Raw genomic sequence first — 15693 nt, forward strand, 5'->3', positions numbered from 1 at the left:
TGGAGGCCTAGAAAATAAAGTCTGTCACTGTTTCCCCATCTATTTGCCATGAAGTGATGGGAACAGATGCCATAATCTTACTTTTCTGAATGTTGAGCTTTAAGCCAACTTTTTCACTCTCCTCTGTCACTTTCATCAAGAGGCTCTTCAGTTCTTCTTAGCTTTCTGCCATAACGGTGGTGTCATCTGCAAAGTTAAGGTTATTGATATTTCTCCCGGAAATCTTGATTCCAGCTTGTGCTTCATCCAGCCCAGCATTTCTCATGATGTACTCTGCATATAAGTTAAATAAGCAGGGTGACAGTACACAGCCTTGACATACTCCTTTTCCCATTTGAAACCAGTCTGTTGTTCCATGTCCAGTTTTAACTGTTGCTTCCTGACCTGCATACAGATTTCTCAAGAGGCAGGTCAGGTGGTCTGATATTCCCATCTCTTGAAGAATTTTCCACAGTTTGTTGTGGTCCACACAGTGAAAGCCTCTGGAATAGTCAAAAGCAGAAGTAGACGTTTTTCTGGAACCCTCTTGCATTTTCGATGATCCAGTGGATGTTGGCAATTTGATCTCCAGTGCCTCTGCCTTTTCTAAATCCAGCCTGAACATCTGGAAGTTCACAGTTCACGTACCGTTGAAGCCTGGCTTGGAAAACTTTGAGCACTACTTTACTAGGGTGTGAGATGAGTGCAATTGTGCAGCAGTTTGAGCATTCTTTGGTATTGCCTTTCTTTGGGATTGGAATGAAAATTGACCTTTTTGAGTTCTGTGACCACTGCTGAGTTTTCCAAATTTGCTCGCATTATGAGCGTAGTACTTTCAAAGCATCATCTTGTAGGATTTGAAATAGCTCAACTGGAATTCTATCACCTCCACTAGCTTTGTTCGTAGTGATGCTTCCTAAGGCCCACTTGACTTCGCATTCCAGGATGTCTGGCTCTAGTCTGGTGATCACACCATCGTGATTTCTGGGTCGTGAAGATGTTTTTTGTATAGTTCTTCTGTGTACTCTTGCCACCTCTTCTTAATATCTTCTGCTTCTGTTAGGTCCACATCATTTCTGTCTTTTTTTGTGCCCATCTTTGCATGAAATGTTCCCTTGGTATCTTTAATTTTCTTGAAGAGATCTCTAGACTTTCCCATTCTAGTGTTTTCCTCTATTTCTTTGCATTGATCGCTGAGGAAGTCTTTCTTATCTCTCCTTGCTATTCTTTGGAACTCTGCATTTAAATGAGTATATCTTTCCTTTTCTCCTTCGCCTTTCACTTCTCTTCTATTCACAGCTATTTGTAAGGCCTCCTCAGACAACCATTTTGTCTTTTTGCATTTCTTTTCCTTGGGGATGGTCTTGAAGCCTGCCTCCTGTACAATGTCAGAAACCTCTGTCCATAGTTCTTCAGGCACTCTATCAGATCTAATCCCTTGAATTTATTGGTCACTTCCTTGGTGGCTCAGACAGTAAGGAGTCTGCCTGCAGTGCGGGAGACCTGGGTTCAATCCCTGGGTTGGGAAAATCCCCTGGAGAAGGAAATGGCAACCCACTCCAGTACTCTTGCCTGGAAAATTGCATGGACTGAGGAGCCTGGTAGGCTACAGTCCATGGGGTTGCAAAGAGTCAGACATGACTAAGCGACTTCACTTTCACTGTATAATCGTAAGGGATTTGATTTAGGTCAAACCTGAATGGTCTAGTGGTTTTTCCCTACTTTCTGCAGTGTAAGTCTGAATTTGGCAAAAAGGAGTTCATGATCTGAGCCACAGTCAGCTCCCAGTCATGTTTTTGCTGACTGTATAGCGCTTCTCCATCTTTGGCTGCAAAAGATATAATCAATCTGATGTCGGTGTTGACCATCTGGTGATGTCCATGTGTAGAGTTTTCTCTTGTGTTGTTGGAAGAAGGTGTTTGCTATGACCAGTGCGTTCTCTTGGTAAAACTCTATTAGACTTTGCCCTGCTTTAGGACTCAGAGACCCCACAGAGACTGAGACTAAGAACTGTGTTTAAGTGTCTCCTGTGGAGGTATGGGTCAGCAGTAGGCTGACGCAGGGGCAGAGGCTCTGGGTGCAGCAGACGTGGGTATGGAATAAGTCCTCCTTGAGGAGGTCGCCATTAATCCCACCATAGAGCTGCCAGAACTTACACAGGACTGGGAAACAGACTCTTGGAGGGCACAAACAGAACCTTGTGCACACCAGGACCCAGGAGAAAGGAGCAGTGACCCCACAAGAGACTGATCCAAACTTACACGTGAGGGTCCAGGAGTCTCCGGCAGAGGCATGGGTTGGCGGGGGCCTGCTGCAGGGCTGCAGGCACTGAGTGTAGCAGTGTATACATGGGACCTTTGAAGGAAGTCACCATTATCTTCATTACCTCCACCATAGTTTGGCCCCAGGTAAATAACAGGTAGGGAAATAGCCCCACCCATCAACAGAAAATTAGATTAAAGATTTACTGAGCATGGCCCTGCCCATCAGAACAAGACCCAGTTTCTAACTCAGTCAGTCTCTCCCATCAGGAAGCTTCCATAAGCCTCTTATCCTTCTCGAACAGAGGGCAGACAGACTGAAAACCACAAGCACAGAAAACTAACCAATCTGATCACACAGACCACAGCCTTGTCTAACTCAACGAAACTATGAGCCACGCCATATAGGGCCACCCAAGATGGATGGATCATGGTGGAGAGTTCTGACAAAATGTGGTCCACTGGAGAAGGAAATGGCAAAGCACTTCAGTATTCTTGCCTTGAGAACCCCATGGACAGTGTGAAAAGGCAGAAAGATAGGACACTGAAAGATGAACTCCCCAGGTCAGCAGGTGACCAATATGCTTCTGGAGATCAGTGGAGAAATAACTCCAGAAAGAATGAAGAGACAGAGACAAAGCAAAACAACAGCCAGTTGTGGATGTGACTGGTGATGGGAGTAAAGTTCACTGCTGAAAAGAGCAGTATTGCAGTAACCTGGAATGTTAGGTCCATGAATCAAGGCAAGTTGGAAGGGGTCAAACAGGAGATGGCAAGAGTAAACGTCGACATTTTAGGAATCAGCAAACTAACGTGGACTGGAATGGGTGAATTTAACTCAGATGACCAGCAGAAACAGTGGCTGACTTTATTTTTCTGGGCTCCAAAATCACTGCGGATGGTGATTGCAGCCATGAAATTAAAAGACGTTTGCTCCTCGGAAGGAAAGTTACGACCAACCTAGACAGCATATTAAAAAGCAGAGACATTACTTTGCCAACAAAGGTCTGTCTAGTCAAGGCTATGGTGTCTCCAGTAGTCATGTATGGATGTGAGAGTTGGACTATAAAGAAAGCTGAGCACAGAATTGTTGCTTTTTGAACTGTGGTGTTGGAGAAGACTCTTGAGAGTCCCTTGGACTGCAAGGAAATCCAACTAGTCCATCCTAAAGGAGATTAGTCCTGGCGCGGTTCATTGGAGGGACTGATGTTGAAGCTGAAACTCCAATACTTTGGCCACCTGATGCAGAGCACTGACTCATTTGAAAAGACCCTGCTGCTGGGAAAGATTGAGGGCAGGAGGAGAAGGGGATGACAGAGGATGAGATGGTTGGATGGCATCACCGACACAATGGACATGGGTTTAGGTGGACTCCGGGAGTTGGTGATGGACAGGGAGGCCTGGTGTGCTGCGGTTCATGGGGTCCCAAAGAGTCGGACATGACTGAGCGACTGAACTGAATGAACTGACCATTTTAGCTACTATTGTGGGCAGGAATCCTTAGAAGAAATGGAGTAGCCATCATAGTCAACAAAAGAGTCTGAAATGCAGTACTTGGATGCAATCTCAAAAACGACAGAATGATCTCAGTTCGTTTCCAAGGCAAACCATTCAATATCACAATAATCCAAGTCTATGCCCTGACCAGTAATGCTGAAGAAGCTGAAGTTGAACGGTTCTATGAAGACCTACAAGACCTTCTAGAACTAACACCCAAAAAAGATGTCCTTTTCATTATAGGGGACTGGAATGGGAAAGTAAACTATAATGGCTGTATACATTAAAGGTATCCCTATTTGTATATGAATGAAGAAGAAAATGGACATATAATGTTCTTGATATAATCATTAACTAAACTTAGGTTAAGTGGATCCTCAGACAGCTCTGTTCCATTTTTTATAAGGTGCTTAAGACCTGAATAACAGTATATCTTAAAGTAAGCTAACAAATTATTTGGAAAAAAGCCTTCTAAAATAAGGATTTTTTTTTAAGTCTCTCACTTCTAAGAAAAGATATTTTTTAAAAAATTTATTTTAATTGGAGGCTAATTACAGTATTGTGGTGGTTTTTGCCATACATTGACATGAATCAGCCATGGGTGTACATGTGTTCCCCATCCTGAACTCCCCTCCCACCTCCCTCCCCATCCCATCCCTCAGGGTCATCCCAGTGCACCAGCCCTGAGCACCCTGTCTCATGCATCGAACCTGGACTGGCGATCTATTTCACATATGATAATATACATATTTCAATGTTATTCTCTCAAATCATCCCACCCTCTCCTTCTCCCACAGAGTCCAAAAGTCTGTTCTTTACATCTGTGTCTCTTCTGCTGTCTCGCATATAGGGTCATTGTTACCATCTTTCTAAATTCCATATATATGCGTTAGTATACTCTGTTGGTGGAGAGGCAATGGCACCCCACTCCAGTACTCTTGCCTGGAAAATCCCATGGATGGAGGAGCCTGGTGGGCTGCAGTCCATGGGATCGCTAAGAGTCGGACACGACTGAGCGACTTCCCTTTCACTTTTCACTTTCATGCACTGGGGAAGGAAATGGCAACCCACTGCAGTGTTCTTGCCTGGAGAATCCAAAGGATGGGGGAGCCTGGTGGGCTGCCATTTTTGGGGTCGCACAGAGTCGGACATGACTGAAACGACTTAGCAGCAGCAGCAGCAGCAGCAGCATACTGTATTGGTGTCCTTTTTTCTGACTTACTTCGCTCTGTATAACAGGCTCCAGTTTCATCCACTTCATTACAACTGATTCAAATGCATTCTTTTTAATGGCTAAGTAATATTCCAACGTGTATATGTACCACAGCTTTCTTATCCATTTGTCTGCCGATGGACATCTAGGTTGCTTCCACGTCCTGGCTATTGTAAATTGTGCTGTGATGAACACCGGGGTACACGTGTCTCTTTCAATTCTGGTTTACTCGGTGAATATGCCTAGCAGTGGGATAGCTGGGTCGTATGGCAGTTCTGTTTCCAATTTTTTAAGGAATCTCCACACTGTTCTCCATAATGGCTGTACTAGTTTGCATTGCCACCAACAGTGTAAGAGGGTTCCCTTTTCTCCACACCCTCTCCAGCATTTATTGTTTGTAGACTTTTTGATAGCAGCCATTCTGCCTGGCGTGAAATGGTACCTCATTGTGGTTTTGATTTGCATTGCTCTGATAATGAGTGATGTTGAGCATCTTTTCATGTGTTTGTTAGTCATCTGTATGTCTTCTTTGGAGAAATGTCTGTTTAGTTCTTTGGCCCATTTTTTGATTGGGTCGTTTATTTTTCTGGAATTGAGCTGCAGGAGTTGCTCATATATTTTTGAGATTAATTCTTTGAAAGACATATTTTTAAAATAGCAAGTATTTTTCCAAATTCATTTAGTCACTTCTTTTTTCAGCCAGAGAAGGAATCTGGCTAAAAGGCCATGAAAGCAGAGATAAGTAAATGGCCAAACTCCAAGATCCATGTGTAGTTGTGAAGTCCCAAAACAAAAGGAGCTGTATCCTTTTGAAGCAGACTTTATACACTAATTTCCTTTGATTACTAAAGAAAGTCCTCTTGCCTCTGAAGATTTTATATAAAGTTATATACTAAAAAATTTCCAAGAAATAAATCATATACATTAAGAAAATATGCCACTCTTCTAAGCATATATTAGGAATTACTTTAGGCATTAATTTAGAAAATGTCATTGTCATTCTGTGAAACTCTCCTTTATGGCCTTCCGTGGGAATAAACCTTTGGCAAACATTTTGAATCTTTAACATCACCAGTCAACCTTTCTGAACTATTAGAGTCTTTCTTACTCTTTGTCCAAAGTTACAAGGTTCTGGTTCATGCTGCTTGAATCTGAAGAGATACTAGACACCAACCCTTCTCCACAAAAAAAAAGCAATGAGGTCTAACAACAATCCACTCCAATAATTCCACCAAGGTGATTTTTTTCTTAGCTTTAAAGTTTAGATTAAGAGATAAGCACAAAGCTGATACATCTCTGGCTAGTACAACCATAAATAAAGCAAAGACAGGTCATCTCTAACTGAACTTTCTGCTGGAATTTGGCACTGCCCATGTTACTTCTTAGATCCGCAAAATAGATTTAAATTACTCTAAGCAAAACAGATGTAAATATACACCTTAAATGATTATGAAAAACAATGAACTTTCATCACTGTGACTTCCCTTAGTGAACCATACATAAAATTGTTTTGTTCAATAAACACCAGTGACTGGCATTGTGCTGAGAGTCAGTTGTAATAATAAAAAAGCATATGACACTTCCTGTCTTTCAGAGGCTTGTGATACACATGAGAATACAAGCCTTTGAGACCAAAAAACTAGGGACCAATAAAGAAGGAACTTTTTTTTACAAAAGCAGGTGTTATATGATACAATAAACAGTTAATGAAGCTCTAATGGCTCATCACAATCTTTTTCTCAGACTAGTGGTCCAAGCTATTCCTTCTGCACAAACTTGCTGGTACATTTAAAGAAATCCACCCTATTTCCTTGGTCACAAATGAATGGACCATGGATCATGAGCCAGATTACTGCAGAAATTCCATATAATTATATATATATAATCAAACTCTCTTTTATGTTTGGGGAGTCTGAATAAGATATGTGAGAAAAAGACTAAAGTGGAATTACTGGAGCTGCTGTTGAATCACGAATGACAACAAGCCACTATTCTAATTTTCCATGACGACAAGTATACATTCCAAGCTATGAAATGTATGAGTTGGTTTATTAAATAATGGTATACTAAACAGTCAATAGCTACATCTACTTTTTTAAATATTAAAATATTTGTTAAACACATGTCCAATTATAAAATAAAATAATATGGTTTGCTTATTGGCTCTGTTAATTTTCATTTATACTAAGCAAAATCTGGGGGCATCAAAATTCCTATACTTCTTAGTTTCTAATGCAGTCACACAGTAGCAATTACAGTAACTTCTGTCAATGAAATTAAGAGCCTGAGTGAGACTTCTACATCTTTCCTTTTATCCCCTTATTTATTTTTATTGGGATTTCTACATCTTTCTGCACAAGAAATGATGCCACTTGCCTTTTTGATAAAACTGTTAGAATATTTTATACTGAAAAAAATGGAAAAGAAAACTAAGCATGTAAGCATGAGATCATTATGTCTCTCATTTTCACTTTAGCAAGAACAAAAAGAACAACCCTGGATTTAAGAATCAAATTCTTGTCCAATGACATAGTCATGATGATAAAATTAACTTCCTTATCCCTACTTTGAAACAAAATAAAGCAAGAAAAAGTAAAAAAGGATGCTATCTCTCTCTAACAACTTCGACTGTTATCTAGTTAAGTTCATGCTTATCCTCACTTTTCCTTGATACAAAACACTAAGATATGATAAATCAGTAATTAGGAAATGAAAAACTTAAACAGAATGTGAGAGAGTCCAACAGTTTTCTTAAACATGAGACAGTTCCTTCCAGAACATCAGAAGATTGGAGGGAGGGTGACAAAAAATTTTCTAGTAGCACTTTTCACAGCAAACTAATGAGAAGTAGCTTTTACAGATGTAAGAAATGTAATGTATTCATTAAAAAAAAGAACAGTATTCATCTTCCTTTGTAAAAACACAGTCCTTTTAAGGCTACAATAATTTTCTTCATAACAAATACTTGTTCTCCTCCCTAGAAAATTGTTACTAGTTATGATGTCAATCTGTGGCTTGACAATTGCTACTTTTAATGTATACTGTACTGTTTTCATCAAATAATACAGAAATTATCCCAAACCTATGAAAAAGTATTCAGCTATTTCAGTGTTTCTTTTGTGGTTATATTCATTATATATATACATCAACACATTCCTTCAAGTCTTAACACCCATTAAGTCTCTTCTTCATAGTGCTGGATCCCATTTACATTTCCCCCCAACATGACAGTGTCAACCCAAAGCAACAATAAGTTCTCATCAGCCAATACAGCTGGAGCCTTGCCGAAACCCTGTTTTCAGCTGCCCCCTTGCTGCTGAAAATGAACTTTGAGGCTGGTGCAGTATAGAAATACACCAGCTACATCTGAGAGAACAGACTGAGCACAGGGAATTCTTGAGAAAAGGCAGAAGTTATGAGATACCTTCACTACAGTATCCCAAATCTCCTAACACATTTGATTAACGACCACACATACATGAAATGTTTGACTACCCTAATCTTCAAGTCCAAAATTCTGAGCCGCTAGATGTTTATACTTCAGGAAAAGAATTAACTGAAAATTTCAGTGATAGTGAGTTGTGACCATAATGAGAGAATGAATCGTTTATTGTCAGCATATGCTTATTTCTATCATGCCTCTCTACATTCTTTAAAAAAAAGAAAAAGGAAAACCTAGGATACAAACTACCAAGGAATTCTAACCTATTCATGTGTTGCTGGTTTAACATACAATACTTTAACAGAGATATTCAAATGGCAAGTCTATGAAAAATGTATTTTCATTTTAGAGGAAAAGTAGATGGCATGAAAATAAGCTATGCATTTCACCCCATTTAGTCTAACATTTGTAACATTCAGAAGTGGTCATATAAACACTTTCTTTTGCATAAGTGACTAATTATCTTACACATTCTTCACTAATAAGAGTAAATGCTTAATGAAGGAGAGAGAAAAGAATATAAAGTCTCAGTCACATATATCCAAACATTCCACAAGTAATGTATTAATCAGCCCATAACTCATATTAAGCTAAAATTTAGGAAGTCTACTTTCTAATAACCAAATGGGAAAACCACCATAAAGCCTAAAAAGAAATTTTTATGTTTTTACTTCTCCTTTAGTTATAAACAAACAATATGGCTATAGGGACAACAAAGAATAAAAATCAATAAGCATCTTATATTTTCTAAATATTGTCTGGTATCAACTCCATGTTCCTCTTCATAACTTGAACAGCTCAAAGTCAAGTTTGTATTATAGCACTTAGAGTGTTCCACTCATACAATTTATTTTATATTGCTTCCTATCCCATATATTTTTTATCTTCCACAGTATTCAGTCCAATGCCTTATGTACAGCCAGTATTCAAAAACATCTTCTATTCTTTCAAAATGAACTTACCCTTCGAAACGACACAACATAAAACGTGTCTCCCCTTCTGCGGATGGCTTCAAAGAAGTCTTGATAACTTCTGGGTGAAGCATAATATACCTGTAGCTCACTCCCTGAGTTCCTGCTGAAGTAAGAAAATGGCAAAATGCTCTTAAACTGATGAATTTCTATCCTCTCAAAATGCTTCCTAATCTAAGGTGATATCTGAATCATAAGAATCTCTCTCAACCAAAACATTAGTAGCATTTTGGCAGCAATTTTTATAATAACATTTTGAAAAACTAAGATCTAGTTCACTAAAGCTAAACTCTCATTTCTTAATCAAGGCTCTAAAATGTACCAGACAGTCAAGTGCATTGCAAAGTATGTGAAAACAACAGAAGTACCAGAAAATAGACTTCTGCATCAGTTTGCATGATTTTAAAATTTCGGTAACAAAACTTAAGTCTGAAGAAAAGTTCTTTTTCACCATTCTGTCAAATCTGTGAAAGCACACTTGCCTATGAGGCTGTACAAAAGGTGGAAAAGAGCTTAGGATTTGAAAACAAATATACCTGTCTCTGAATTCCTGTTCCACCCCTCAACTGGGCATTCTGGGGGAAATCCATCCCTGAGCAACTTCATTTTCCTCATCAGTAAAAAGAGGGTAACCACATAAACCTTTCAGGACTGTCACTGGGGTCAGAGATGTTAGTACCAAGCATGTTACTCCTATGGGTCCTGTTCCATAGGAGTCACTCAACAATTATTAGCCATAGATATTAAAAGTATCATGTCAGTGCCTTGGTAAAATTATATCTAAAAATGTAACACCTCAAACCACATCATATCCCAAAAGATGTACTCAAATGGTATTGATATAGATCTTACTAATATTTTCAGAGTCTTTTATTGTTTAGCACAGTAAGCTAACACCCAAAAGTTAAAGAGAGTAAAAAAATGTTTATTTTTCTTCAAAAACAAAAATCATACATATTTAATTCTTATAGGTTCTTCTATGTCTTCAAACTTTTATTAACAAGAGGGAAAGACTGACCTAAAAGGAAATTAAAAATGAGCCATAAAAACTTCCTCTGAAATAATTTCATGTACTCAATAGGCCATTTCTAACTATAATATTTTGCCTAAACAGCTCTTATTATTTACGGTAGTTATGTTCTGTAAAGTCAGTGTGAACTCTGAATGAGAAAACACTGAACCACTCTCCTAAGGGAAATACAGGTCAGGTTCCCGTGAGCCCTTAGTTACAGCATTATTGTTAACTGATCAACATATAACCTTGCTTTATATGTTTCCATTTAAAGACATTTTCTTTAACAAATACTGTTCACTCATTAGCAAAGCACTCACAGTCAACAGCGTTATAACCCGTGTACAAATGAAGTTTATCTAACACATATTTTCTCTACATGGCACCATACAGCTTTCTCAAGCTCTTACAAACACTAGGCAGCACACTTCAGAACTATGCTTGGGGGCAATTTTAAATGATGAATTTACAAGCAAAAATCATAGAATGTAAAAAATATGGCACTAAATATATCTCGGAAAGGACAAGTGTTTATAGTATGAGAGCTGAAATAGGAAGCCAAAGTACTAGTTTGCTGAAATTCACCTGGGAAAGCAAATGACCATGAAAGTACCTTGAGTACTGACTGGGGGTAAAAATAAATTTTCTCCAGTAAGAGAAATACATAAATACAGAATGTGTGAATAAAGAAGATCAATTATAATTCACTTTAAAACATTTTTTAAAAACTGTTTTTTAAATAGCAGTTTAGGTTCAAGCAGTTTTCAGTTTTAAATAGCAAGTTTGAGATTAAAAGAAGTGCAAAAAGGCAAAATGGTTGTCTGAGGAGGCCTTATAGATAGCTGTGAAAAGAAGAGAAGCAAAAAGCGAAGGAGAAAAGGAAAGATATATCCATTTGAATGCAGAGCTCCAAAGAATAACAAGGAGAGATAAGAAAGCCTTCCTCAGTGACCAGTGCAAAGAAACAGAGGAAAACAAAAGAATGGGAAAGTCTAGAGATCTCTTCAAGAAAATTAGAGATACCAAGGGGACATGTCATGCAAAGATGGACACAATAAAGGACTGAAATGGTATGGATCTAACAGAAGTAGAAGATATTAAGAAGAGGTGGCAAGAATACACAGAAGAACTGTACAAAAAAGATCTTCACGATGCAGGTAATCACGATGGTGTGATCACCAGACTAGAGCCAGACATCCTGGAATGTGAAGTCAAGTGGGCCTTAGGAAGCATCACTACGAACAAAGCTAGTGGAGGTGATGGAATTCCAGTTGAGCTATTTCAAATCCTAAAACATGATGCTTTGAAAGTGCTGCACTCAATATGCCAGCAAATTTGGAAAACTCAGCAGTGGCCACAGGACTGGAAAAGGTCAGTTTTCATTCTAATCCCAAAGAAAGGCAATCCCAAAGAATGCTCAAACTGCCGCACAATTGCACTCATCTCACACCCTAGTAAAGTAATGCTCAAAATTTTCCAAGCCAGGCTTCAACGGTATGTGAACTGTGAAATTTCAGAGGTTCAGGATGGATTTGGAAAAGGTAGAGGAACCAGAGATCAAACTGCCAACATCTGTTGGATCATCAAAAAAGCAAGAGAGTTACAACTGGACATGGAACAATAGACTGGTTCCAAATAGGACAAGGAGTACGTCAAGGCTGTATATTGTCACCCTGCTTATTTAACTTATATGCAGAGTACATCATGAGAAACGCTGGGCTGGAGGAAGCACAAGCGAATCAAGATTGCCAGGAGAAATATAAATAACCTCAGACATGCAGATGACACCACCCTTATGGCAGAAAGCTAAGAAGAACTGAAGAGCCTCTTGATGAAAATAAAAGAGGAGAGTGAAAATGTTGGCTTAAAGCTCAACATTCAGAAAACCAAGATCATGTCATCTGGTACCATCAGTTCATGGCAAATAGATGGGGAAACAGTGGAAACAGTAAGAGACTTTATTTTTGGGGCTTCAAAATCACAGCAAATGGTGACTGCAGCCATGAAATTAAAAGACGCTTGCTCCTTGGAAGAAAAGTTATGACCAACCTAGACAGATTATTAAAAAGCAGAGACATTACTTTGCCAAAAAAGTCCGTCTAGTCAAAGCTATGTTTTTTCCAGTAGTCATGTATGGATGTGAGAGTTGGACTATAAAGAAAGCTGAACACCGAAGAATTGATGCTTTTGAACTGTGGTGTTAGAGAAGACTCTTGAGAGTCCCTTGGACTGCAAGGAAATCCAACCATTCCATCCTAAAGGAAATCAGTCCTGAATATTCATTGGAAGGACTCATGCTGAAGCTAAAACTCCAATACTTTGGCCACCTGATGTGAAGAACTGACTCATTTGAAAAGACCCTGATGCTGGGAAAGATTCAAGGCAGGAGGAGAAGGGGACAACAGAGGATGAGATTGTTGGATGGCATCACCGACTCAATGGAAATGAGTTTGAGTAAACTCCAGGAGTTGGTGATGGACAGGGAGGCCTGGCGTGCTGCAGTCCATGGGGTCAAAGAGTTGGACACGACTTAGTGACTGAACTGAGAAATTAAAAACATTTTTAACTAATGAAGAAATAATACACCATAATAATAATGTGTCAAAAAATGAATATATTTTTAACACACACATAGTAGTTGAATGAAATATTCTGGTTACAGAGATCTATTAGTTACTACATGTATCTGAACAATCTACTTCTATAAGATAATGATGAGAACAAGTTTAAGATGGAAGCAAAGTGTCCATTTCAACTTTACTGAAATACTACGCATTTAGAACTCCTTAACCAAGAGCCTCCACACTTTCTTACCTGATACTAGTGGTTTCTGTGTATTGGACAGCCATGAGCTGAGAATTTGAGCCCTGTTCCAGAGCACCCTGAAAGAAAAGAAAATGTTTTAATGTTACATAATGAAATGATATGAATAGTTTCCTATATTGACTCATTCTATATTTACATTTACTAAACTTCATTAAAGTATTCTTAAATATTTTTTCATGAATATTCTGACATATTAAGTTTACATAACTAAATACCAATAAAGAAATTAGAACTCATTTGGTCATATTCTGAGCTGAAAGATGTGTCTTATGGACAGTAAGACATTTAAGGGTCTTCCCATATATATTCAAGATATAGCCACAAATCTTAGTCCAAGTATCACAGGTTTTATGACCCACTCATACAAGTATTACTGAATGTATAACAACTTAAGCATTAGTCACTCAGGCATGTCTGATTCTTTGCGATTCCATGGGCTACAGCCCAGCAGGCTCCCCTGTCCATGGAATTCTCCAGGCAAGAATACTGGAGTGTGTAGCCATTCCCTTCTCCAGGGGATCTTCCCAACCCAGGGATCAAACCCAGATTGACTGCACTGTGGGGAGATTCTTACTGTCAGAGCCACCAGGGAAATCATTAACAACTTGTGTTTGTCTCAAATAATTATTTTCCCAATGAAAATTTCTTAAAGTATGAAAAGAAAGTGAAAGTCAGTCATATCAGGCTCTTTGCTGACCCCATGGACTATACAGTCCATGGAATTTTCTAGGCCAGAATACTGGAGTGTGTAGCCTTTCCCTTCTCCAGGCGATCTTCCCAACCCAGGGACACATCTCCCACATTGCAGGCAGATTCTTTGCCAGCTGAGCCACAAGGGAAGCCCAAAGTATGAAAGGTCCATAACAAAACTAGATCCTACTATTTACTTTGAGTAAACACAAAGATCTGCATGCCTAAATACAGACCTATAGACCAGTCCATCACTAAAGAGACCTCACCAATGACTCTTAGCCTTCTGGAACCACTAGTGGTCTTCACAGACTACAGGAGAAACCTGTCTCCCACTTAGCATCTGCCCTGCACTGTGTCTTCTTACATACCCCGGCAGCTTGGTAAACTGATCTTCAAACAAGTATTATAAGACTATCAGAGTTCAAGAACACATTAGGAACTGACTTCACTATTACCTTGTCAGTGACTTAACTAACTGTTTGCTAAGACACTTCAGTCGTGTCTGGCTCTGTGCGACCCCATAGACAGCAGCCCACCAGGCTTCCCCATCCCTGGGATTCTCCAGGCAAGAACACTGGAGTGGGTTGCCATTTCCTTCTCCAATGCGTGAAAGTGAAAAGTGAAAGTGAAGTTGCTCAGTCGTGTCCCGACTCTTAGCGACCCCATGGACCGCAGCCTACCAGGCTCCTCCGTCCATGGGATTTTCCAGGCAAGAGTACTGGAGTGAGTTGCCACTGCCTTCTCAGAACTAACTGTTTAATCACAAGATTACCAGCATTTGTTTGTTACTGTATCCACCCATTCTTCCTTCAGCAATCAACCTTTCACAGAATGTGCCTACTACATGTACAGGTGCTACAGAATTTGACTTCTGCCATCAAGAAGTTTGCAGTGTAACTGGGAAGACAACACAGTATAATGCTAAAACACAAGAATATACAAAGGGTTAAGGGAAGAGAAGAGGGAACAATTTTGTTTGGTGGTAGATGGAACCAATATGCAGGGATGAATAGAGGGCTTCCAATTCCTGGCTCTGTAACAAGTCAAGGGTCTTATTTTATGAAAAACTAATATAGGTCTTAAATATAGTAAGTGCTCAAAAATGCATTAAACAAAAATAAAAAGAGCACACATAAAATGAAAAGAAAAAGATACTTAAACAATAAAATATTATACTTACTGATAATGCTTATCAAGTAGTACATAAAGCCAAAATTAAACTACAGCTAGTGGATAATACAAATTTTAAAATAAACAGATTAAATAGCTGATGAATTTTAAATGATTTTGCTACTTTAGCACATATGAAATAAGCACAGAAGTTAGAAAAAAGCCAGACTTCTTTCCATAGGCTCAGAAATGAGTGGGTAGGCTTTAAAGAAACCTGAGTTACTTATAGAGGCAGCACGCAAAGAGAAACTGAACATGCCATTTACCCATGCAAGATTTATACCAATAAACAAAGGGACTTGTGAAAATTTGGCCATGAACTTCCACATTTTTAGCTCTGTGGACTCAGCACAAGGTTACAATTAGAAAAAAAAGTGAGACATTTACATAGAAGTGAGAAAGATGTTAAACTCTCCAATTATGTTGTAGATTTGTTTTTCCCTTTAGTTCTGTCATTTTTCTGCATTATGTTTTTGAAACTTTATTGTTTGGAGTCTATACATTTAGTTTGTTAGAACTTCTTGATTTAATGCTCCTTCTCTCAATATAAAATTTCTTTGTCTTCTGTAATATTCTCTGTCTACTTTGTTTGACTAACATAGCCACATCAGCATTCTAATGCTTAGTGT

At 38.8% G+C, this 15693-nt stretch overlaps 1 protein-coding gene across 1 annotated transcript in view; it reads right to left on the bottom strand.

The window, feature by feature from the left end:
• ATF6 (activating transcription factor 6) overlaps window positions 1-15693 on the bottom strand; it is a 239690-nt gene that overhangs the window by 126011 nt on the left and 97986 nt on the right. The window contains exons 14-15 of the mRNA XM_043878947.1: window positions 13190-13257; window positions 9355-9469 (exon numbers count right to left, since the gene is read on the bottom strand). Of these exons, the coding sequence (XP_043734882.1) occupies window positions 9355-9469; window positions 13190-13257 (183 nt within the window). The remainder of the gene's footprint in view (window positions 1-9354; window positions 9470-13189; window positions 13258-15693) is intronic.

The sequence above is a fragment of the Cervus elaphus genome, chromosome 20 (assembly GCF_910594005.1).
Source record: "Cervus elaphus chromosome 20, mCerEla1.1, whole genome shotgun sequence".
NCBI classification, from domain to species: domain Eukaryota; kingdom Metazoa; phylum Chordata; class Mammalia; order Artiodactyla; family Cervidae; genus Cervus; species Cervus elaphus.